Source organism: Lepidothrix coronata, unplaced genomic scaffold (genome assembly GCF_001604755.1).
Source record: "Lepidothrix coronata isolate B3197 unplaced genomic scaffold, Lepidothrix_coronata-1.0 Scaffold20, whole genome shotgun sequence".
NCBI lineage: Eukaryota > Metazoa > Chordata > Aves > Passeriformes > Pipridae > Lepidothrix > Lepidothrix coronata.
Genome location: NW_016690200.1, coordinates 5,493,157 through 5,518,613, shown reverse-complemented (window position 1 = coordinate 5,518,613; position 25,457 = coordinate 5,493,157). Strand labels below are relative to the sequence as shown.

The 25,457-nt window shown below is 43.9% G+C and overlaps 1 protein-coding gene across 3 annotated transcripts in view; it reads right to left on the bottom strand.

Moving 5' to 3' along the window:
- SFMBT2 (Scm-like with four mbt domains 2) overlaps window positions 1-25,457 on the bottom strand; it is a 116,081-nt gene that overhangs the window by 32,370 nt on the left and 58,254 nt on the right. For all 3 annotated transcript variants that reach the window (XM_017807858.1, XM_017807857.1, XM_017807859.1), the window contains 5 exons: window positions 15,632-15,733; window positions 14,865-15,012; window positions 8,899-8,981; window positions 6,238-6,364; window positions 712-825 (listed from right to left, as the gene is read on the bottom strand). In XM_017807858.1, the coding sequence (XP_017663347.1) occupies window positions 712-825; window positions 6,238-6,364; window positions 8,899-8,981; window positions 14,865-15,012; window positions 15,632-15,733 (574 nt within the window). The remainder of the gene's footprint in view (window positions 1-711; window positions 826-6,237; window positions 6,365-8,898; window positions 8,982-14,864; window positions 15,013-15,631; window positions 15,734-25,457) is intronic.

Here is a 25,457-nt window from a genome sequence, read left to right as displayed (position 1 = left end):
AGCAACACTAAGACACTGAGCTCTCGTGAACTGCCTTCAAATGGAAATAGAAAGGAAAGAAATTTGTCTTAATATGCACTGGAGGCAGGACAAAACACTGTGGGCTTAATTGTGCTGGGAGAGATTTTAAATTAAACACTAAGAAAATCTCTGAGCTTGTAAGGGTGGTGAAATAAGGGGACAGATACCCTGGGAAGGGACAGAAACTCCGTCACAGAAGGGCAACAAATATTTCTCAATTTAGATGGAACAGATCCCTGTTTTGGAAAGGAGTACCACCTGGATGGCCTCTTTATGTTCATTTCACCCTATATTTTATGAGGTTTTTCTCCAATTTGAGGTCTTCTTCTCTAATTCATTCAGCTGCCCAAGTGAACTTGGCTCAGCACTACAAAATCTGCTTTCTCTCTGACAACCCCATTGCAAATCCACAACCAACTGTGCAATCCGAAAGCAGGTAACAGCCTTACCCAGTCCCCCCAAAAATCCCATTTTTGGAGGGATTCATCACAGAGACAAGTACAAATTGCCTAATTCCAGTCTGGTCACTAATTAGATTTATTACTATTTATTACAGCACATTTACATCCTGCTTATTAGTCTGCTAGTTAGGATGATAAGTTTCAAAAGTGGGATTATAGACAGAAGACAAATTCCCTGATATATGCAGTGATGTAATATCCAGGCTGCTTGGAGTCTTCATGTACTTACAAACAGCTTTGTGTGGTGGAGTCAGGTTATAAGCATTCGCTTCACACCAGCCCACAGGGAAAATGTCCATGGACTCGACATCAACTATGTACTCTGGAGAGGGCATCTGTAAACCTATAAACACAAATTTAAAATGTGATTTAGATGCAGGAATACCAAGCTCGGAGCCACCCGAGCGTTCATCACAAACCAAGGGGAGCGAATGATGGAACGTGTGAAAATAAATCTGCTTCCCTGCATCAAAATCAGGCACCATTTCATCTCCAATTTTGCACAGACAGCAAGGATAGGGCTGTTGCATTTACAGTGCAGTGTGATTCAGAGGAAAACACCATTAAGAGCACTGTAAGGGCATGCAGTGAATCAGCCAAAAGCCAGTAAGGTTAAAGATGCACAACTTTCTCCAACCAAACAGACTGATTTGACCCTTGGATTTTTTGTGGAGTTGCACAAGTGAGTCAGCAGGACTTGTTGGATGCTTGCTCCTAATGCTAAGAGAGTGTATAGGGGCTTTAACAGGATGGCAGCTAAAGTGACAGACAGGCTTTTATGCCTCAATGCCCCCCTGAAGCTTTTTTTTGTAGTTCTGCCCTTGAGTCGCTGTTTTTAAGGGTGGGAGGTGGCCATTCTTTGTCTAGAAGTGGCAAGAATTGTCCTAGGGCTCCTCAGTGCACGTGAAACAAGAGGTGACCATCCAACAGGGGAGAGACAGATAAAAACCCCAAGTGGGACACAAGCACCAACATCTCTGGCACAATACTGACTCCAAAACTTCACTGAAAGTCTGTGTTTAAAGAAATATCTTCCAGTTTCGTTATGTCTCCTTTAGAAGACATCTTGCAGTCTTAGTTTATGTGAGTCACACTCACAGAATCATAGAATCATTTAGGTTGGAAAAGACCTCTAAGATCATTGAGTCCAACCATTAACCAGTACTGCCAAGCCCACTACTAAACCATGTCTCCAAACACCATATCCACATGGTTTTTGAACAATTCCAGGGATGATTATTCCACCACTTCCCTGGGAAGCCTATTCGAAAGCTAGGGCACCCTTTCAGGGAAAGAAATTTTTCCTACTTCTTTTCCTAATTTTCCTGTTTTCCACCCAAATGCCATTGCAGCAAATGAAAATATTCCTGTTGGCTTTGAGTTCTTCTGAAAACAACTCCATGTCCTGAGTCAAGGCACCATTTAATTACCCCAAATCAAGTTTATCTGTGTCAGGCCAGCATCTTCACCCCCCTCTGCCAATTCCACCCTAGGACCTACAGCTCCAGCACCAGCATGAGGTGATGATCTAATAAAAGAGACCAAAGGATCAGCACCATCCTTGCCTTGGCATCTGTTACAACATCTCTGCCTCCTGCTTGAGGCAGCAGTGTTTGACTGTGCACAGCCAGATGACTACAGGGAACTTCCACTAATGAATGTTCACCAAGGGCTTGTGGTGTAATTGAAACAGTAATTGAACTTTGTGATGGGAACAGCATCCTGAGGCTGAGATGCAGCATTTGGATTGATCTTGTCTCTAGGAATAAACTTGATGCACTCTGAGAGGGTGTGGATGCATGAAAACCCAAAGAAAGCAGGAAAATAGGTGCTGGTGCCCACACTGCTGGAGGAAATAATTAAAAAATGAAATCATGATGTCTGCATAGATTCATGGGGTCTCCATGGTGTTTCTCTGAGATAAGTATCGTATTCATACATCGAAAATAAACGTTTACTTCACTGGGATAAGGGGCAAAGTAGAGGACGGGATGAAAGCATGTGGTACAGCACACAATCTGCTGAATGCAAGATCTCAGCAGCTGACATTCCCTGCAAAGCCATTTCCCTCCACAAGAAAATATCCCAAGGTCACTGCTCAGTCTGAACCTCACGAAAGCTGCACTCTCCAGTGGGGAAAACATTTTTACCCAACACCACAAATCCTGCCAAGGAACCAGTGTGAGAACAGCTGAAGTCAGTGGCAAGACATGCACAAAGTGAGCCAGCCACGGATCAAATCCTAAACTGAGCAAGAAATCAGCACAGTCCCCACTGACATGTCACCAGGCCCGGGAAAAACCACTATTTTCATTATTGTAACGACGTTACTCTGACCAAATGGACTTGATGCTGTTAGAGGTGTTTTCCAACCTTAATGATTCTGTGATTCTAAATTATTCTAAAAATAAGCCGATCAAATGTACTTTCCTGCTGGAAGGCAGCAACAGGTGTGACATGAAGGGTCTTTTCTCACCAAAATGGTTCTATGAGCCTATGAACATTCTGGTTTTGAAGTTTACAGCTGCAGCCACCCTGACAAGCAAGGAAGCACCATAACGTCTGTTCTCCTGCAACACCTCTATTCCTCTTTAAGACATATTCACAGCTACCCTGTCCTCCCTGGCACTGCCTCTGCCCTCTGGTAATTGATAACCCTGCCTTCCACTTCCAACATCCTACTGCTGCCTTTGGCCTCACTCATGGAAGTGGAAAACAGCTTGTTTGAGATTCATTAGTTTCATTTGCTGCATTTTATGCTGCCATCTTCTCAGACTAAGAAATGCCCATGAGACTGGGGAGGTTAAATGGAAAAGAACAGGGAGATTGGAAACAGGGTGAGTAAAACTTCTGTGACCTGCTATGAATCTTACAGGATGGGAAGAATAGAGCAGCAGCTCTAGAAAACTGTCGAAGGGGAATTTATGGGAAACTCCCTGGAGAAGTGATTAACAAAAGGGTTTTCCTCAAAATTCCTAGGCTGTGCAGAGAGGGTACATTATTACTTGTATAAATTCGCACCGGAAAGCTGCAGCTTTCAAATCTAAAATGAACCAGTAAAAATTAACAATGCAGATGATGAGCAATAAAGTAGCGGAAAGCGCCGGGATGCGCCGAAGCATCCCATCAGTCCTGGGCTTCTCCTCCACCACAGGGGAACTACACTGCTGCTCATTAAATGCCTGCCCTGAAGTTTACAGAGTTTTGCTACTGTACAAAGTGTGATTTATTAGGCAATGTTGCCTCATGTCTGACTCGACGCTGCTTAACTACCACGTCCTGGTTTATGGCTGCAGTTTGGGCTGTCAGACAGCGAAACTGGGGAGGGCAACAATGAAAGCTTCAGACGTGCCCATGACAAATGGTGGGACCCGAGGTCTTCAGCAAGAGGCTCCCATGGTACTTGGGGACTCTTGCTGCTTCCAGAATATAAATAATCAGTTAGAAACAACAGTATATCAACGGAGTGAAAAAAAACACGCCACAGCTCAAGCCACATTTATTTTACAACTCTGCAAGCAGGGTTTTGTGTTGGTTTGTTTTTTTTTTAACGCCTCTTTTAGCATAACTGTGCATACTGTAGTGATGTATTTCTACAGCAGCAAAGATTTCTTTTTATTTTTGCAGTCTTTTGCATCTTTTCCTTTTACTACAGATCATTCTATTCCTGGTATCGAGATATAAACCAAGTGTAAAGCATCAATATATCACAACTCAAAAGACAAGGACATGCACACAGGTAAGTTGTAAAAACATCCTTTAAGAAATTAAGAGAGTAAAAGGCAGGAGGAAAGAGATGAGGGAGGGAAGCAAGGTGGGAGTGTGTTGTCCTCTCCCTGCCTCTATCCACGTTTTATGCATATAAAGGTGAAGGCACCTGGTCATCTAAAAAGGGAAGTTGCCAAAATGTGTCAGATTCCTTGACCAGAGGAGTGTAAATTCAACAGCCTTAGTGAGAATGGAATTTCAAACAAGTGTTGATTTCAGTTCTTTAACAAGCCTGCCCCGTGTGTGGACCAGGCTACAGATGAGGTGTTGATACCTTGAATTAGAAACAACCAGTTACCTCAGAGGAAAAAAACACAACCTGTTATTGCACAGAGCTCTATCAAAAGCAAAAACGCTGAGGGATTCTCTCTTTAGGCAGCAATTGACTAAAAAAATCTCCAAGAATGGGATTTATCATAGAGGAGTTAGGAAAGACTTGTCTACCATAGAATATTATTTTTGTAGAGCAAAACCACTGAGCATCTGCCTGTCCTGTATTTTAGAGCAAGCTGCTGGCACAAATGATACTTTGGGTTACCTGCCAATGTTTTTATTAACTGGAGGTGATATGCCAGGTGATAACAAAAAAATATATTTAGTATCAATCGTGCTTTCACTGTCTTCCAGACGCAAAATATGGAGAGTTGAGCATCTTGCTGTAGAGGTAAAGTGCCCTTTTTTGCAGATCAGGCTTGAGTTTTCATCTCACATGCAATTTCTGTAAGAACCTCTTGTCTCAACCCCAATCCCTCTGTTCTTTTCTGAAATCATATGCTCAACAATGTCTTGTACTCACACTAAACCTTCTGTAACTGTTTTACTCTGGAAGGGCCAAAATCTTACTGTTGGCCACTGGAAATGCCTTTGCCATGTTCATGGTTCTCCAGAAAAAAGCAAATAGGTATACTACATTTGTAGTAGATGCTGAGCCAATTAATATTGATTTCAGAGGAAAACCGAAGCTTTTACATCCCTTACAGATGAAGCCAGTAGCTTCAAACATGGCTAAAAATTAAACTATGTTGTGACAATGACAGATGCTTGTTATGGTTTATCACAGTGCCCATCAAAACACTTAAATGAACATGGTTTTCTGCTCTCTGAATTTTACAAATTCCAGTTTTTAAAGCAATAGTAAAAAAAAAATCCCTGTGTTGTTTTAAATTACACATACTTAATCAGTCCTTGCCCAGACAAATTGAGAAAACAGTCCTAAGTGCAAAAACAAACAGAAAAAAGGAGCTAGCTGGTTTATGCTTCATTTCAGGAAAGGTGGAGATGGAATTTTGATATGTTTTTATGCTTTGCTAGAATTCAGCACTGTCCTAACACTGCTTGTACAGTGCTGGTGTCCCCCACGGGGTGAGTGCTTTCTAAAGTCTATAGAATAGAGTTACTGACTTCAAGATTCCTCTCAGATCAACAAAGAAAATTACATGGTCACAGGGAGGAGGGAAATGAGCATGAGATGGCCATGGTGAGGAACAGCATATATTGCAAAAGTCTTATGGAAATAGGTGAAAAAAGGAGAGGGAGAGAGAGAGGGAAGGAGAGAGGGAGAAAGGGTTAGGGAAGTTGGTTGCTGGGGGTCAGGAGAGACCATGACAGCATGTTGGGAATCACAGTGGAAGTCTCAGCTGCACAAGCGAGGCAAATTTCCATTCCCAGGATGGAGGTCTACCATGAGGGCAGGAAAGAGGTTTCTGTTGTCAATGGAGGTCATGCTGATAAGAGTCCACATGGATGGGAGGGTGGAAGGGCTTGCAGCTCCCTCAGAGAAAGATCAGGGAAAGATAATTCTTTATAACACACTATTGGTCAACATGTATAAAACAGAAAAGCTGAAGAAAGCAATTTTGTGCAGAGGATGAAGGACAAAATTGAGTGAGTGAGTGAGTGAGTGAGTGAGTGAGTGAGTGAGTGAGTGAGTGAGTGAGTGAGTGAGTGAGTGAACCAGGCAAACACAAGAAGCTGTTACAGCACTTACCTTCCAGGTGAAGCCACATTAACCGTCCTTTCACTGAGGTGACAGAAGCAACACATATCTCTGCAGGGTTCCTGGGGTTCACTGCCTCCAGCTTCATGTTCTTAGTAAAGCCACGGCTGAAGGATGTCTGAAAGAGTCAAGAGCCACCACTGAAATATGGCACTGCAGCACTGCGTGACTTCAATCAGGCTGTCCAGTGGGAAGCACAAATTTAGCATGGTTTGCTTTTCACTGGAAGTGCAGGATACACTGAAGAACAAAAAATGGAGCTGCCCTGGATACCTGTACTGGGTTTGAAAGGTTTTGGTGGCAGAGGGGCTACAGCAGTGGCTTCTGTGAGAAGATGCCATAAGATTGCCCCATGTCCAATAAAGCAAATGCCAGTCTGCTCCAAGACAGACCCACCACTGGCCAAGACCAAGCTCATCAGCAACAATGGTAGCACCTCTGCATCTCTCTCTTTTTGCCCACAGGAGCATGAAAAGGTTCCCCTTCTTGGCTGAGATTGTGGCTAATAATAATTGGGATGGGTAATAATAGTCACTGACTCAAAATGACACCAATCTCCCATCCAGCCACCCCATGTGAGAAACTGGAAGCCAGGCTCAAATTCAATACTTCTGCCATTTTTATAGCAACAAGGACTGCGGGAATTTCAACTTGAGCCATCACTGGGAGCTCTCTGTGAGACCAAAAATTTCTGGATTTGGTCTTTTTTGCATCCAAGAGCATGCCGCTAGTCTCAAATATCACCTGGACTGTCTCAAGCCTTGCTCAGCACCCAGATCAGCTTCACCCTCTTAAAGCTGCTGATGGCCAGGACTGCAGAAAAGCAGGGTGAGCTTGTTTAAAGGCCTTTTAGTTGCCTAACAAGGAAACATCATTTATCATCGCACCGTCTCCTTTCATTGCCACTCAGTGCTGGAGGCTCATTTGTACAGAATCAATGGCAAAACAGTTAGCTGGGAGTTTATTTTACTAAGCATTTGGTCATGTCAATCCATTTCATAACTGCCTCTCCTTGCTGAAAATTCCCCCTGGGAAAACAGTTACAGCACATCCACTGCCAGCACCACGTCTGGCTGCACGAGGTGGAAGATGTACTTGCAAAAAGCTTCTATCAAAGAGCCCCTCAGAGCCTCAATCAAGTGGACAAACCTGCCAGGGAGGTTGAACAAATGACAACAGAGAGATTGCATCTCTCTGCAAAGAACTGTGTTATCAAGAGTGAAAGAATAACAGACACATGTTCATTTGGTGAATGTTTCCTTAGAAGAAAAAAAAAAAGGACAAAAAAGTGCTCGGACCTGATTTTATCTCGGAGGATATTATAGAGAGACTGCTCTCAAGGCTGCCAGTGCTAAGAGAACAGATCCATTACTTGGCAAAATGAAAAGAGATACAAGGAAAAGGGAGGGGTGACTGCAGAAGAGAGGAAACATGACAATTTTCCCTCTCTATTGTTGTGAAGCAGCACTGTCCAGCTTCCCTCACCACTTTCAGTAATCTTCACTTAAAGTCCCTTTAGGTAGAGGGTTCTGCATAGGATGGCACAATAAATGGGGTAAAGAAATCCTTACTCTAATTTGATTCTCAAGTCAGGGTCTGTTGAGGTACAGGTCTTCTGAATTCATCAACAAAAAATTCATCAGTTCACTATCAAAGCTTCCAAGACAGGCTGCCCTTGGGCCACCACACATGACCAAGGCCATGCAAAACCTGTTCCTTGGTGAGACTGTCTTCATTCTGCTTTCCATAAACACCTCGTCCCCCAGTCCTGTGACTTCTGAGTAGAGTGAAAATGTAATTCCTAGAGGAACCCGCTTGTCCGTCATCCACTACACCAGTTTATTTCACAAACCCTTCTGTGCTCATTTTAGTTGCACCAGTAACATTTAGGTACCACCATCAGTAACATTTTCGGTTATTGATGGGATCTCAATTTCCATCAGTTGATGGGCACATGAAGAAGAGCATCAAGTTACTGGAAGAGGCAGAAAACTGGATCTGCCTTTCCCCAAGTGATGAGTACCTGTCAGATCAAGTCACACAGGATTGTCATCGCCATAAAACAGCCTGTAAAACATTATTTCCAAAGCTCTGAATCTTATGGACTCCAGCATAATGATGGGCTGCTCACTCTCGCATCACTGCTGTTGCATCATGGAAGCACATGAACTGTCCCAAACCCCATCCATGAGGGTTAATCACTCCTCTCATACTATGAACGCAATATTTTCAACCTTAGCTTTGAAGGACATGTGGTTTGGTTATATGTATCCCCCTGGGAACCAGAGAAAACACTCAAAATGCAAAAAGGGATGGATGAAACCATGCAATTTCTTTACCTAGTTGTTTGGGTTTTTTTAATAGCACTTGAATTACTTGTTATGGTCAGTTGATATCCTTCTTGTGCTAAGTGCTGTACAAAAGCAGAGAGGAGATGAAGAGCAGAAAACTAATCAGATAAAGACAAGAGGAAGAGAAAAGTTTCTTCTCTTTTAGGGATGAAGATCTGGAACACTTCTCCAGTTCCCTTCCTAAGGCAGACTCATGGTGGTCTGGGGAACCTCCCAAAACCTTGCTGCAGCTTTTCTGTGCAAGCTGTTTTGTTTCCCATGGACAGCCAGGAGCAATGCCAAGGCCAAAGGAAGAACTTACATTTCTAAAGCACAGGTGAGGTGCTGCCTCCGCTCCACACTGCTTCTGGTAGTCTGCCCAGTCAAAGTCCTGGCCAGAGTAACCTGCAGGAGGACAAAACAGAAAGTGCCATCAGCCACCACTTCACACCAGAGAGAGAGAGCACAAAATGGTCCCCAAGCAGATGAACATCCGTGTTTCAGCATCCCATCCCACCTCAGTGAACTGTGCAGCATCACCAGGCAATTTCTCTGGATGCCCCTTTATACTCCATGAGAGCCAATGTCAACACTTCTCCAGCCCTCACTCACACACCTTCTGCATTTCACTTTGAAAACTCAAACTCTTCATTAAGAAGTAATAAAACATAAATATTTTCCTTATTTTCCCTTTTCTGTTAGCATCTACCAACTTTTAATAAACCCATAACTACTGAGAAGTGCTGCTGTCCCCAATTTCCAGGTGGGGCTGCTCATGGACTTCTTTCTTCTTCCTTTAGCTATCTAAAAGATGGGGTTGTGGAGCTGGACATGGGTTATGAGCTGGTCCCTCAGCAGTGGACAGGGAGAGGATCAGCACAATCAGAAGCTGATTCATCCTCTCTTTCAAAGCATGAGATAAGCCCCCTCTTCATTGACATGGATGTACCCTCCATGACTGACTTCCCAGCTGAATCCCATCACAGTAAGAATGTTAGAGAAACCTGGAGCAGAGCTGGAAAATGACCACAAAATTCCCAATCTCAGCAACTACATGATCCCTTCAGCCTCTGCTTCTAGGTAAAAGTGAGTATCTCTCAGAGTCAGGCCTCTGCTCATCCACTATTCTTACTTGGCTATTTAGGCAATAAACTCTTGGGACAGAAAGGGGTTTTTTTTAATTTGCTTTTTGGGGCTTTTTTTGCCTGCCTCTTAATCTGTATTTTTACAGTGCTTGAAACCAGTGAGTGCTAATCCTGTCCAGGGCCCCGTGGATACTCTAATAACATTATGGCAGAACTACTCTCACTGGAAAGTTTCAGGACTCATCCAAAGGCCAAGTTCTCCCCTCAATCTCCCTTCCTGGCATCTAGCCTGGCCTCATTTCACAGAACATCCCTAAATGCTTTTTGCATTGATAGTCAAAAAGGGACACTCAAGATCAGATGTGAATTAATCACTTATAACAATGAAAACTGCAACATTTTTTATGGAGTGTAGTCCCTTATCAGTCAGCCAGATCCCAAAAATGAGGGTAAAAATTTTGAAAATGAAGTCCCAAGCATCCTGCTAACATGCAAAGTATATGGGATAAGATGAACTTCTAATCCTAATGATTGCATACATGACAAATTATAACGATAAAGCCTTGAGCTAAGATGCCTGTCTCTGTGGGGCATGAAAGTGCATAATAATAAGAAAACTAGAAATAAACATGCACAGGGAAGGAAAAAAAAAAGGGCAATTACTTATAAAGAATGTTCATGTTTCATATAAAAAATACCCCTGCACTGTTTTTTTAGCAAACAACTTCTGCAACAGTATTTTCTTCCCTCTTCTTCTCCATCTCCTTTTTTCTCTCCAGTTATTTGTTTGCCAGAGACTTTTCAGCTTCGTAAAACGAAATGGAAAACAGGAGATGTGCACATCACTTGATGTCAGAGGGGGATCTGTCTGATCACGTACAGATGTTTGCAGTGGGGACATCTACAGCTGTGCCAGTCACCCTGGGTTCCCCAAGGAGTCAACAAGAGAAACAGGCAGATCTAGAGGTGGTCTGTTTGTTCTCCTGCAGACAGAGCAGAATTGCCCTGTGAAAGTCCCTCTCACTCTCCATCAACACCAGAAGTTGGGGATGGGCTCATGTGGGGACAGCCATGACACAGTTGTATAAATGACATCACCTGGGGTTCACTTCAGCTGCCAGAGAATCAAAAACCTGAGCATACCCTGCACTTCTTCTCATCTCTGATTTAAACCCCTCATGGACAGGTTTTGCATCTCATTTGCAAGTTACGCAAAACCTTGTCAGAGTGGATGGAAAAGGCACATTAAAGAGGTTTCAGTGAGGTGTAAAAACTTGACTGTGCTGTCACTGCACAACCACTGGTTGGCTTAGCCCTGCACCACTGAAATCACTGGAAGATCTTTCCCTTTAGACTTCAGAAGGAATGAAAAAAGGGAGGGCTGTTAGAGAGTTTGCTGTAATTCACTTCAGCAGCAGAATGAGGATGATTCCAAGAGGAGCACACTCAGGAACTGGCTTCAAACAAGCCCTGACCTGTACATGGCCTTTTTATGGAACATCACAGTGACGCTGTACCTCAATTACTGTGTCCAGTTCTGGGCCCCTCACTTCAAGAAAGACATTTTCATGCTGGATTGTACCCAGAAAAGGGCAACTGAGCTGGGAAAGGGTCTCGCGAGTAAGTCATATGAGGAGCAGCTGAGGGAGCTGGGGTTATTTAGCCCAGAGAAAAAGAGGCTCAGGGGGACATTATCACTCTACAACTGCCTGAAAGGAGGTTGTAGCCAGGTGGGGACTGGGCTCTTCTCCCAGGCAACAAGCAACAGGACAAGAGGAAATGGCCTCAAATTGTGATAGGGGAAGTTCAGGTTGGACATTAGGAAGAATTTCTTCACTGAAGGGGTTGTCACGCATTGGAATGGATGGCCCAGGGAAGTGGTGGAGTCACCATCCCTGAAAGTGTTCAAGAAACAAATGGACGTGGCACTTGGTGCTGTGGTCTGGCTCACCAAGTCGTGATCGGTCAAAGACTGGACTCGATGATCTTGGAGGCCTTTTCCAACCTTAGTGACTCTGTGGTTCTATGATCATGCCACAGGCTGCCTCCCTTAGTACATAGGGAGGCACCACATACCCAGTACCTCCACTGGCACATGGCATTCACACACTGTTATCCTGGAAGGCTCAGCCCAAGTAACAACACTGAAAGCTGTGTTTGCACGATTCATCTGCTGCTCCTACAAACATTTAAAACCTCGCTGTGTTTGCTATCTCAGCTCTCACCATGGAAGAGCCCAGCAGTCTAACAAGAAGCAAATATAACAATACAAATGTACTGGAGGCTTCGGAAGTGGCATTTCCTTAGTAAGGCTTACAACTAGGAGCACTATCAAAATGTTTTCCCCCCCTCTTAATAGCTCATAAAACAATGGTTGTTACTCTAAAGGGAAGTGGTCTATAAATCCAGCTCTAATAAATATAAACAGTGCTTGTTCAATGTTTATACAGCAGCAGTAAATGGGTATTCATTTTTGGCACTGTACAGGAAAATACTGCTCTCTATTTGTAGTAGCAAATGTTTGCACCTCCTGTTCATGACTCATTTACTTTATGTTTGGTTTCAATAAACCCCTGATAGGCAAAAAGGCATGAGAATGGTTATCAGATAAATAAAGGACTCTGAACTCAAATACCCCAACATGGCACATTGTTCTGATGAAATTAATTCAGTTAATTTTAAGAACAGAAAACCCCCTCGTCAATCATAAATTAAGAAAAAAAAACCAAGCCCAGAATACAGCAAAGAAATTCTTTTCACACAAAGAAAAAGGTACTTCTTCCATTGCCATCTTTTGCTTCATGGGAACTTCTTGCCTTTCAACAGGGAGAGCCGTTTGGGCAACACTAAACAGAACCACAGATTTATAGAGGTTGGAAAAGACCTCTCAGATCGAGTCCAACCTTTGATCCATCACCATCTTCTCAACTAGACCACATCAAATCATTTCTTTAACACTCCCAGGGATGGTGATTCCACCGCTGCCCTGGACAGCCTGTGCTTGAGCACCTTTCTGGTGAAGTAATATTGTCAACTTATTCTCTGTTAGGGGTGATGTTGGTTGGGAATGTGTGAGCACTGGGGTAGCAGGAGGCTGGTCCAATCTGGTGCAAGAAGGGGCAATTCTGGACACTCCAGGGCAGGCAGAGCTGTGATTTAGGTGGAAATGGTGGAATTTCCTCCTAGTACAGACCAGCTCATTAGCAGCCAGCTCACACCAGAGCCTTCCCCACTTTGCAGCATTGCAGCCCCCTCATATCAGTCCTGGCCATTTTTTTCACCCAAAGCTGGTATTATTCTGCTCAGAGAAGTCTGGCACCCTCAGTAGAGGTCTGGATGCTTTTCACTTTCCCTCTGCTTTCTTTTTTTGTGGTTTGTGGGGTTTTGCTGTGTTTAGTTTGGGAGTTTTTATTCTTAAATGAATCATTCTAGTATCTGATTACATTTCAGCAACTCAGAGAGCCTGTCTACCAACCAAAAAGGTTTTTGATACCAAAGGTGCTAAAATGCAGTTTGGGCATGCAGCCCTCATACACAGTGTAAAAAATACAGCAACATCTAGAATGCATCTATCTGCCACTGGCTTTATGCCTTTTAACTAGCTTTCCTTCAGGATTTCTGATCTCACAGAAGAAAGCAAATTTTATTTTCATCAGAGGAATAAGGGGAGACTTGCTACATTTTCTCAGGTATCCAGGCAGACTCCAATCACCAGGCATCACACTGGATGATAGAATCACAGAATGGTTTGAGCTGGAAGAGGCCTTGAAGATCACTTAATTCCAATCCCTGCCAAGGGCAGGAACACCTTCCACTAGACCAGGCTGCTGGTCTGATGCATCAGTCCAGGTAAAAACTTTCCCCTTGGACTTTACTGGCTAAGTTGAAAAAATATTCATAAAACGGATGCTTCAGACACATCTAAAAATGTTGGCATCTAAAAAAGCGTTTGCACATACTTGACCCATAAAACACCATCTCAGACAGGCTTTGTACCAGCACAGATTGGAAATTATTAGGCCACGACCCTGTAAAGAGAAATGTCTGGCCCATGGTCTGCTTCAGTTAATTATCCAGCCTGGGGGAAGCTGCATGTGAATTTGGGTGGAAAAAAAGGAAAATACTTCATCTGCTTTCATTTTTAGCAACTTTTCTGGCCAGTACCAGTGAGCATTTACACAGGTATTACCATTTCACCTGGATTTAAGCAGGAGGGAGCTAAAGCCCCAGACAGCACATTTACTGAATACGTTTATTTCAGTATAAGCAGCAGAGTAATAATGGATGCACCGCATGCAGCTGCACGCCCAGGGCTCCAGGACTTTGGTGGGAATTTCAAATTGCACCTGCTGAAAAAGCAGAGGACTCTCAATCCAGCACAGAATAACCCTTCACTTCCCTGGGTTTGGCAGCACCACACTTTTTCCCAAACTAAGACAAACTTTCGTACACAAAACTCAGTGGGATTTTTTTTTTTTTTTGAGGCGTTTCTTTTTCTCCCGAGCAATGCCAGTTTTTGGCAATGGACCAACGAGCCAGCCAGCTTCAAAAATCTAAAATTCCAGAGAACCAGCACGTTTTCCAAGCAAAGAAATATTGCTGGGACACCGCAGGGGGGTGTCTGAAACAGAGAGTAATTAACTGCACCACTAGAAAGTTGGGGAATAGCACTGTTGGAGGCTGCTTCTCCTGGCTCTGACCTGAACACTGCTCACAATGAGCCCTCGCCTGGGATTTTCTGAGACAGCCAAGGAAATGCCTACACACTCCTGGGCAGGCAGCTGTTGAGTTCAGTTTGGACATTCAGATTTAGGAGCTTTGTTTGGCCTCAGTGTTGTATCCAGGTGGATGCTACAGGGAGATGCCTGGTTTGCCCGTTGCATGATGGGACTTTTAACGCTCCTTTTGTTCTCTACGTACACAAAGAATTGCTAGGATTCATTTAAGAGGAATTCACAAGGATAAATTCAGCCTGATTCAGACTTCAGAGCATATGGGCATTAATCCACCACCAAGACACATTTGCTAAGAAGTTCATGGGCTGGTATGAGCCAGAACAGCCCCAGTCACTCCAGAGAGCTACTCTGGCTTGAGATATTTCAAGTGATGCTCTGCAGCAACCACCACTACAGTTTTAAAGTCAATAATAACATGAAAATTTGCTTCAGAGAAAACCTGAAAATCACTGAGAAGGAATACGAACCCTTGGGAGGTGTGAGATTGACTCCGTTTTTAAGGCACCACTGTATTGGCAAGATCCCTAAGGAATCCGCATGGCAAAGCATTGAGATTTTGCTGGGTTCAGGTCTCAAGTCATCAATGGTCACTTGTAAATAATGATTGTTAAAAACCTAAGGGATGAAAAAGAAGAGAACAAAGTCAGAACATTAGGTAATGTGGAAAGTTGTGGGATCAAACTACTGAAAATAACCTGCTCTCACCTAACTCCTTCCATCAAAGTATTTCCACCAAAGACATCAAAGCCTGAGTTTTAGAGATGGGTAAACTGAGAAAAGGGAAAACACTGGGGTTCAGGGTCACTCAGTGGGGTCACAGCTGAGCAGGGACTGAAGGTGATCCTGGAGACTTCACCGCCCTCCTCCCTCCTGCCTTTGACGGTGTGGATTAAACATCCAGCTACTGCCTCCATTCAGCTGTTTTATTTCCAAAGGTTTGCCAGATGGGCAGGGAAAATATATATGGATATAGGGGAGACGGAGACAAAAGAGTTTTGCATGGAAGTGGTGGATGAACTTGCTCATCCCCATTGGTTCTAAGTGCATACAGCCAGCTGGGATGCTTGTGGGAAAGACTCAATTCATTAATTACAAACATCCACGGATTTTAAATATATTTCTTCATGTGTTCTCCAGCCAATTAAGTACCACTCTCAAATTTTATTAAATGTGGTAGAAATCAGTAAGAGGTTCCTCACCAGGCTGTTTTCATCCCTCCTTTCCGAGCGCTCACCTTGGTCACTGACGCAGGACAGATATGAAAGGGCTCCCTCAAATTCACTGCCTCCAGCTTCATCCCCACAGTGAAGAAGTGGTTTCTCAAATCAGCATGGTCCTGAGGGAAGACATGGGAAGAGGAACACATGGTGACATCCAACAAGGAGCCAATACATTTGAAAATCTATTTGAAAGGTGTCCACGTGGATTTTGTCACTTAGCTGAGTGCTTCTGATCCTATGTCCTTTCCGTGCCAACCCAACCACAGAAAGAGAGGGAAGAGAGGGGACAACTTCACTCCTAGAGGACACATCTACAGGACCAAGCTCATCATATCTAAAGTACAGTGTATGTCCACCTCATCAGCAGCATCTAAGCAGAACTCAGACAACAAGGAGATTGTGCTCACCAAAATGAGGACCTGCCTGAGAAATGGCTGCTTGAAAATCATCCCCTGGGAGAGCCTCTTCACCTCTGACCAGAGAGTGACTAGGGGTCCAAGAGCATCAGGTCTCATCCTGACATTCCTCGGGGTAAGGCACAACATGGATGGAAACAGCTCAGGATGGCCCTGATTTGCCCTGATGGATGTCCAGCACCTGCAGGGCACCAAAATAAGCACCTGCACTAGTTTCCAAGATGGTAAGTTGGAAAGGTATTTTTTCCAGTCAGGAGACTGAAGGTGGACTAAGGCCTGGACACTGAACTCAGACCCAAAATGTGGGCAACAAGGGAACATGTTGATGGGAAAACAGGCAGCTGTGCTCAAGTACATGCCCAACAAAACACTTTCACCTGGGATCAAACCCCAGAGGGTTCCCTAAAGCAGCCTTGGGGACAGCAGCAGGATCCTGAAACTCATAAGCAACCCAGATTCAACTTCCCAACTTGCCGCCAGTTTAGTGTTTAACATCTAATTACTCCATCCCTTGTGACCCCTATCTAATAGTCATACAAGCTGGCATCCTAATTCCAGAGCAATGATTGCATTTTGTGTTCATTCAATAAAAATGTCCTACAGTAGTTCCAAACCATCGGTGCATTAGCCAATACCAGCATAAAAAGAGATGATGTTATATTTAACACACATTCACAGGCTGCTCCAAAATACATGCAGAAAGCTTGCTTTCTAATAAGTGGTTAGCAATGACAAACCCATCTACATTCATTGCTACATGCTGTATTCTTGTTCTAAAATGATTTTCTATTGATCCAAAGTTGTATGTCATCGTGCTTTCTTTTCCCAAGAACTGTCTCCGCTTGTTAGACTTAACAACTTCTATTTTGGGATCTTGCATTCCCGGTGCTGCCAGAGATAAGGATTTTTACAAGCTCCAACCATGGCTAAGTGAATTGTTGTTTTCATCTTACAACCCTGCAATGTTACGGAGCCTTTTCTGTGAGAAACAAAAAGCAGTTTAAAAAATAAAAAATTCATAACGGGTTTAGTCTCAGAGCAGAAGTATACACTGATGGGGAAACTAAGGAAGATTTAACAATAATGGCCTGGGGCTCAAGGAACTAATGGCTGAAGAACTAGCAGACATCCAGGAGTCTGAGAGCCCTCCAGTACAGCAGGCACTCTTTACAGGGGTATGCAGTGATAGGACAAGAGGGAATGGCTTTAAGCTGAAGGAAGGCAGATTTAGATTAGATATTAGGAAGAAATCTTCTCCATGAGGCTGGTGAGACACTGGAACAAGAGAAGTTGTGGATGCCCCATCCCTGGAAGTGTTCAAGGATAGGCTGGATGGGGTTCTGGGCAACCTGGTCTAGTGGAAAGTGTCCCTGCCCATGACTCAGGGTTTGAACTGGATGATCTTTAAGGTCCCTTCCAACCCAAACCATTCTGTGATTCTATGATTCTATAACCATCAGTGATACTTGCATTTGCTGGTCACCATTTCCATATCACCAGGGCATCAGAAAGACAGGACATCCATTTCTAGCAGCTTTGCACAGATAATGTTTCACTGAATTAAAGTCTAAAGCAGGGAAGAGAATGTGGCTCCGTGTACACGGAGGTTTCACAGTACCAGGGACAGAAACATTATCAAAAACTGCCAACTTTAATACTGAAAAGGCTTCAGCAGGAGAAGACGGTGGCTGCAAAAACCCAACTTTGCCAGCACTGAACTCCAAATCCCTAAAGGCAAAAAGCATCTGGACTGGAGAGCTGCCTCCTCCTGCACTAGGATCCACACCCAGCGTCTCTTAATCCTCAGGGTGAGGTTATAAAGAAAAGGCAACTTTGCAAAACATGCATCTGGAAACAAGCTTACGCTGCAGCATCTTCCCATCAAACCTTCCATGATTCAATTCACGCTCAGATCCAGCTTGATACATAATAAGCCAAGATCCACCAAAGTACTTAATCATGTTTAGCTTTAAACATGCAAGTAGTTTCATCAACTTTTAAAGTGATTTGTTGATTGAGACCAAAATACATCGACACCAAATCACACTGCTTCTCATTTTTATCTGAATCATTTTCTTTGGTCTCTTTCCTTCTATTTGCTTTGGCTTTTTTCAAAGGGGAAAAATAACCAGATAGGAAAAAAAAAAAAGCTAATAATATTTAAAGCTATTTTACTTCAAAAGCACATCCCCTTTTCTCCATGTGCTATGTACCTTGGGATCAAATCCTCCTTCTCATTCAGCACAGCAAGTAAATATTTTCCCCATTAAATTAGCAGCAAGAGTGAACTCACAAGAGAAGTTCACGGGATCTCCAGTACATCTCCCTTGTGAGGGTCAAAATCCTCTTTGAAGCAGGAGCATGCATTTATTTGGAGAAATGCTGTGGAAGTAAAAAGCCTGTCTGCGTTAAATGTCATTTTTGAGATGGAAAAGCTTTCGTGGAGAAAAAGCCTTTGTACTAAACCTCTCTGGAAAATGGTCAGGGTCTGGATATTTGATCTGTCTTGTATATTTGCTAAAGAGAAGCATCAAAATTTACCGAAGCAGCTTTAGATTTTTGCAGCCACAAAAGAAAAAAAAAAAAAGAATCCTGATGCCATTCTCTAGTTCCAGCGCTGGAGCTGCCTCAGCCAGCAGGGAATTACTTAGGATTTGGCATATGCTCCTCTTCAAAACTCCAATTAATTTACATAATTTCTAAGAATAGGTTCCACAGAAGTGATGGCAAAGCTTTTAATTAGTATTAGACTCAAAGTGATACACTGGATAATGAACTGCTCTCTCTTCCCTTTATTCACTTTGACAGGAATGACGCCTGTTTAATAAAAGCAGCTACAAGAAGAGGACTGGAGGGGTGAGACTTTCCCCTGGTCCCTGCCAGGCTCTGCAGCTGAACAAAAGAAATGCCTGAAATGATTGTGGGCGGCAGAATTCGACCCTTTGCTGCCATTTCATGGCATCCAACGCCACCAACGAGGATGTCACCAGCCATGATTTTCCAGCAACTTCTCCAAGTGAGCTTCAATTGTCTTTGAAATGGAGATGAATAGGAATAATACTTTGGACCAGTTGGAGCATTTTATAGCCTTGTGGATGGTGAATCTTTACTCCTATTGGAAGTCAGTGTTTCGCAGGAGCAGCCTCACTGACCACACAGAAGTTTAGGCTGGATATGAGGAAAAATTTCTTCACTGAATGGGATGTCAAGTGTTGGAACAGGCTGCCCAGAGAAGTGGTAGAGTCACCATCACTGGAGGAATTTAAAAAACATGCAGATGAGGCACGTGGGGATGTGGTTTAGTGCTGGGGTTTGGCAGTGCTGGGTTACTGGTTGGACTCAATGATCTTAAGAGGTGTTTTCCAACCTAAATGATTCAATGATTCTGTGACTCTGCAACCAGCAGATTGCCTGTCCTAGGGTTCACAAGTCCTGAGCAGGTGATGGAAATACCCTCTGAACTACTGGAGAGCAGCCAAGTAAACTGGATCAACAATCAACAAGGATGCAGGAGAGTTCCTTACAGCAAAGACAAAAATCGTGCCACAAAAAGTACAACAAATCAACGTGGTGCAGGTTTCAGAAATGTCAGGTGAATTGGGAGCCTAAAGGTCATTCTGAAAGAGATCCACAGATTTAGAACAGCATTCCAGCTCTTAAGGATGCAGATAAGCTTTAGGGAAGTACCTGTGTGGGTGACATGCTGAAGTCCTAATAATAAGCATTGGCTTTAGGTCTTGAACTCAAAAAGTGGTATTTCAAAATCATCATAGTCATTTGTCTGTCCTGCTACTTAAGTATCTTGCTAGATGTGGCTTCTGAGTATTTCTGCTCAACAAAGGTAATTTAAGCGTAAATAAACTCAATTTTGTCCATGTCACAAGAGTGGAGCACAGATAATTTTACAATGCACTGGGTAGAGCTGATAGAGCAGGGGGGCCTGGCTAAGCTGCTTTTGTCTGTGACACTCAGGGAAGCTGCACTATGAGCTTGCTGCTCGAGCTGTGTCCCCAAATACAAGGAAGGGCATCAACTTCAGATTGTGAAATCCTCATTTTTAACCCATTCTGCTCAAGATCACTGGAATCATCTCATTTTAAACCCAGCAGCTTATACAGTGCATAGATAAGAGCAAAAGGCTCTCCTTTGAGCCTAATTTTGAAATTTGAGGCTGATTTTCAAATGCTCTAAAAGTCAGGGCTCTTTTGGTCCAGGACAGTCAGATCCACACAAATTATAAAAGTACAACTTCATGCAAAATTCAGAACTAAGTCTGAATGCTGAAAAGTTGCAAGGTTGAGAAACTGATTAGAAACACTGAGCCTTTAATAAATTATTGACCTGAGCCTCCTTTAATCCCCACCAACTGTAAGAGTGTGAAATGCTCTTGCCATCTCTCCTGGTTTGCCCTGTTAAAGACACAGAAGAAGAGGGGCCCATCTGGTATGACTGGGAACATATTAGTTGATTCAGTTTTTGTTTTCAAAGAAATCGCTTCCACTCAGTGTTTTCTCTAATTCTCCAAGAAACTGGCTGTTTCTAATAGCCTAATTTTAATCACAAAGCTCATGTGTGGTAACCAGTCACAAACACAATAATAGCAGTGGTTAAACTGCCTCTACAGGAATCTGGCATTTGTTTTTTAATTGAGAAAAAAAAAAAAGAAAAAAAGAAAGAAACCCTACCAAATGCAATCCTTTGCATTATTTGCAGATGAATCAGTCTCGTTTGAGATTCATCAACTTCCTTGGCTAAACAAGGAGCAATTTGCCCTGAAGGTACAATCTCTGCAGGGACACAGAAATCCCCTGGTACGACACAACCCGCTCAAACTGTCCCTTGTTTTGATAAGAGCCATCAGAGGGAGACCAAAGTGTAGAGATGTGGGGTGGGATGAAGAGAAAAGGGTGGTGGGAGGGAGGCTTCAAAGACACTGTGACCCTGAAGTAATGAGCACGAGAGCCAGCTACAAACCGCACCTACTGAAGAGCCCCTCGAAAACTGCAGATGCTTCTGCCGAGGATCGAATTCAGCCCTACGGATTTTAAGCTCCGCTTGTTGAATAAAAAATAGTTACCATAGAAACAGCAACATTGCAGAGTAGCCAGCTGAAATCCAAATACACCTTCTCCGTATGGCTCGGCCCGATGCAGATGGCATTAGGGCAAAGATCCCCTCCCACGCAGCGCCTGCTCCGCTTCAGCACGGGCAGCAGAGGTAAGAGAGGCAGATATGCATCCACTTGGGGGTTTTTTGGTGTGTTTGGTTTGGGTTTTAAGACATCCACAAGCATTCGCCGTCGAAAACTGGCTGTGTCACACGCACAGGTTTCCCATTTCACAGGTGGGAAAGTCAAACCGAAAGGCAAACACAGGTGGGGAAACACCTGTTTGAGTGTTCAAAGTGAAACCAGCAGTGTCTCTTCTCACACACATCAAGGCATCACCTCGACTGTGAAGAGGGACTGAGTCTGCCCTCAGTAACATCATGGCAGGAATCATTAAGAAATCAATAGGAATTTGTTAGAGAAGGATCAGGAACCAATTCAATGCACACTCTGGGCTGCAACCACTCTGAAAAACGGCTACGGAGCAAAGCTGGCTTTTGCTTTCTTTGAGGAAATTCATTCACCTGTAAATCATAGAATAAGAGACTCATAGAATGGTTTGAGTTGGAAGGGTCCTTAGGACCACCTCATTCCAACTCTCCTGCCATGGGCCAGGTACATCCCCCACTGGACGAGGCTGCTCAAAGCCCCATCCAAGCTGGCCTTGAACACATCCAAGGAAGGGGAATCTACAGCTTCTCTGGGCAACCTGTTCCAGTGCCTCACCACCCTCACAGTAAAGAATGTCTTCCTGACATCTAATCTAAATACACCCTCTTTCAGTCTTAAGCTGCTACCCCTTGTCCTATCACTACATGCCCTTGAAAAATGCCCTAAACGGATGACTTTTAGCTATCATCCACCCCCCTAAATGGGAGCAGATGCTGGTTGTAGGTGTGCATTAGCCCTTCTCATGGGAAACACTGCCCAAGGACACGGAAGGTAAGAACTTGTCATGCACAAACTCCCCACACAGAGCCTGGGTGCAGTAAGTAAACTAAACTAGGCTCTTTTGTTGACCTCTCTCCCATCCTGAGAGACCCCGGTGTGTAATGGAGAAAGAAAACCCCACATGCCAGAGGGATGAGGAGGGCTGAGGGACCTGTTCCTCACTCAGCCCATCTGCTTGGCTTGAACTGTGTCTGGCAGTTCTCTTCCAAGCCTGACTTTCATATGGTGCTGCCAAACAGACCCTGGGGGCATCTCAGGCAGGGCTTGGCTTGGCTCACCTCCTTGGATTGCTCTCCCCATCCGCATCCTTGCAAAGCCCATGGTCAGGAGGGAGCTGCTCAGAGGTAAAAACTGTTCTCTGGCCCACAGAGGTACCACCAGACTAATTCTCTCATCCTTGGTACCACAGACATCCTTAATCCAAGAGCTGTGAAGGCAGCTATGTTTGTAAGGACCTCTGTGGTATTCTCCCAATGATGGTGGTTGGGTCTTACAAAGAGAAACAGTTTTAAGGAGCTGAGACAGGAGTGGGTCAAAAGGCAGCAGAACGACAGAGGGATTGGGACACCACGCATGTCTCCCAGCCCGGCGAATCGCAGCCATGGAAAAGGGCTGGCAAATCCACGGATGGGGAAGAACAGATGGAGTATAAATAATCTGGCAGCCTGCAAACAACATGGCGACTCACAGGCTATTAAAGCACAGCGTGTGGAGCGAGGGCCAGCCAAGCCACCGGTGCATGAAGGAGCCCGGGATTGCTTATGTTGGGATTTGGCTTCCAAGCGAAACCAAAAGCACGTTCGTTTTAAGCTGCTGCATCAGCACGTGCCCGTCTATTAGGGGGTGGATGGAGGCAGAAAAATCCTCTTGGACTTCAAGCCTCTTCATACAGCCAGGTCAGGATTTGTCTCTGAGCAGAAAGTATCCCTTGGGTTTCTCTAACTTAGGTTCAAACCCTTCCAGAATGACAAGTACTGGAAGAAAAAGCCCTAAAACATGCAAAATGTTTATTTAAAATCTGAGAGATGCTGTCCTCCTTTTTTTTTTTTTGGGGGGGGGGAATCAGTCTTCAAGAAATAGTCAATCTCATTCTTATTACTAAAATGCACAATTCATCCAATGGAAAAATTATGTTTTAGAGGGAGGGAAGGGATCTTTTTAAATATTTGTCTTCATACTTTTGAGTGTAGAACTAGAACCACCACTCCACCATGAATTTCAGGGGGGCAGCTCTTGTCTGGGTGATGGGTGGTCCCTCCATCAGTCTCCTTGGGAGAGATTTGTCCCAACTGATTCCTTCCATATCATTAGTCTTGCCATTAATTAGTACTGATAACAGGAAACATCCAAAAGCTCCTGTTAGAAATAGGAGCACAGGGGCTAGGCATAGTGTAGAGGTACTTTTGGTAGAGAGAGAAAAATTTCAGGCTGGAAAAAACACACGAAAACTTTAGGAAAGGAGGAGCAGAGGGTGGAGACAAGAGGAATGAGACAAAAGGTTATACATCAGGAATTGCCACCTGTCTTAGATAACACCATTCCCTCCTAAGCATCAATTATTTAAGAGTTCAGGTTAGAGATGTGGGGAGTGACAGCTCCATCCAGGCCAGACACTTAAAACAACCGGGGGCAATTTGGAATAGGATGCCCATATGCAACACCTATGGAAAGATGATGAGCACCCCAAATCCTGGATAGGATTTAGCTGCCCAAACAGAGTTGTCTGAGATGAGCTGAAAGGCACATGAGGATCCACGACATCTGCACAGGACCCACGGATACAGCACAGGAGATCAGAGAAAGCATAATGGGATGTCTGAGAAGATCCCCAGCATGCTGTGGGCCTCTCTCTAGGAAACTAAATCCCATGAACTCTGTCCAGCATTCATCTTACACAAACTACTCGGCTATACCTCTAAAATACGACTTATTCGTAATATTAGGGCTAGAAGGTGAGCTGGGAGCATGGCTCCCTTTTAGAGAGCACCAGCAATGTCAGCATTGAAGCAAATCACTGAAATTGTCACATTTAACTTGAAATCAGGCCCTGGTTTGACCACACTTCATATCCAAAGCCCTGGCCATTTTCTCAGGTGACCTCTGAAGCCTAAGCCATCATTTATAACTGGTACTTAACCAACCATGGGGCATCCCTACAGCACCCTTAAATGAAAGCAGATAACAGCAAAGGACACATCTCCTTGGGCTGTGTCCTTTTGGAAGGATTTGTGCTCCTAAACCATTCAGACACACTTGAAAATCCTGTCTGCATTTATTTTTCTTTTAAGGATCAACATGTTTTCTGAAAAGAGCGGAACAACAAAGTAGCAGGTGTGCTGCAAAAAAGCTTTTGTGAAGAGAAAAAATTATTCCAGGATGTGCAGTTTGCAAAACACTATGTTTAGTAGCTGCATAATAGCAGCATTTTCTGGCAGTTGAACATCACGTTCCTTCTCAAAGGATCCTAAAGCATTTTACAAACACTTTCAACATATGGCCAAGTGTAAAATAGCACCAGGGAAAAAAAAAAAGGAAAAAAAAAAGAAAATCCTGAATGCAGCTTTCTCCCTGATTTTTACAACCGGCTCGTGTGGCCTGGTGGCTGGTGTCCTCTCCTTGGATGCCAAGGGGCATCAGGGTTGTGCTTTTGTAAGGGATTTTTGGATCTGCTGCTGAAGACCACCACATGCCAAGTTCAGCCTTGCCACGCTTCTGAGCATTGGTAATTCAGGCTCAAATTCGTGGTTTATGAGTTCTCAAGGCAGAACCCAACACCAAAACCAAAGAGCATCATCACTGACAGCAGCAATGGGCTGACAGACCCTGAAGAGGAGCCACTTCTCACACAACAAACACAAATCTGCTTTCCCAATAGCACCTCCTGGGACCAGTTTGATGTCACTGCCCAGTCATGCACAGCTCTAAGGACAACAGAAGCTAAAGCTGTAACCCAGCCAAATATGTACATGCTCACCCTCAGGACTGCTCATGTAGACCAAGCGCACAACTATGCTCTCCTCAGTGATGGAATTCTGCAGGGAAATGTGGGAAAGGCAGAAGGTAACCCCTCGGTGTGCAGTTTACCATGTCTGCCAAAGTAAACATTCCCATCTTTCCAGAAGGTCTTTAAGAGTTGCCAACTGTCAAACTCTGTGTTTTATATCTCATCTAACACACGACAGCTACAGTAGCACAGAGCCCAAGGCACCATGAAGAAACATTACTTCTGTGCTGGCTTTGCAAAGGTAAAATTAAAAAATTAAAAAGAAATTATTAAGACACCTTTGAATTCAACACTTTCTGCCAGGATCTAGGATTCTCCTTGAAGGTCCCACACATAAATATTGGGTTATTTTGCAAGATCAG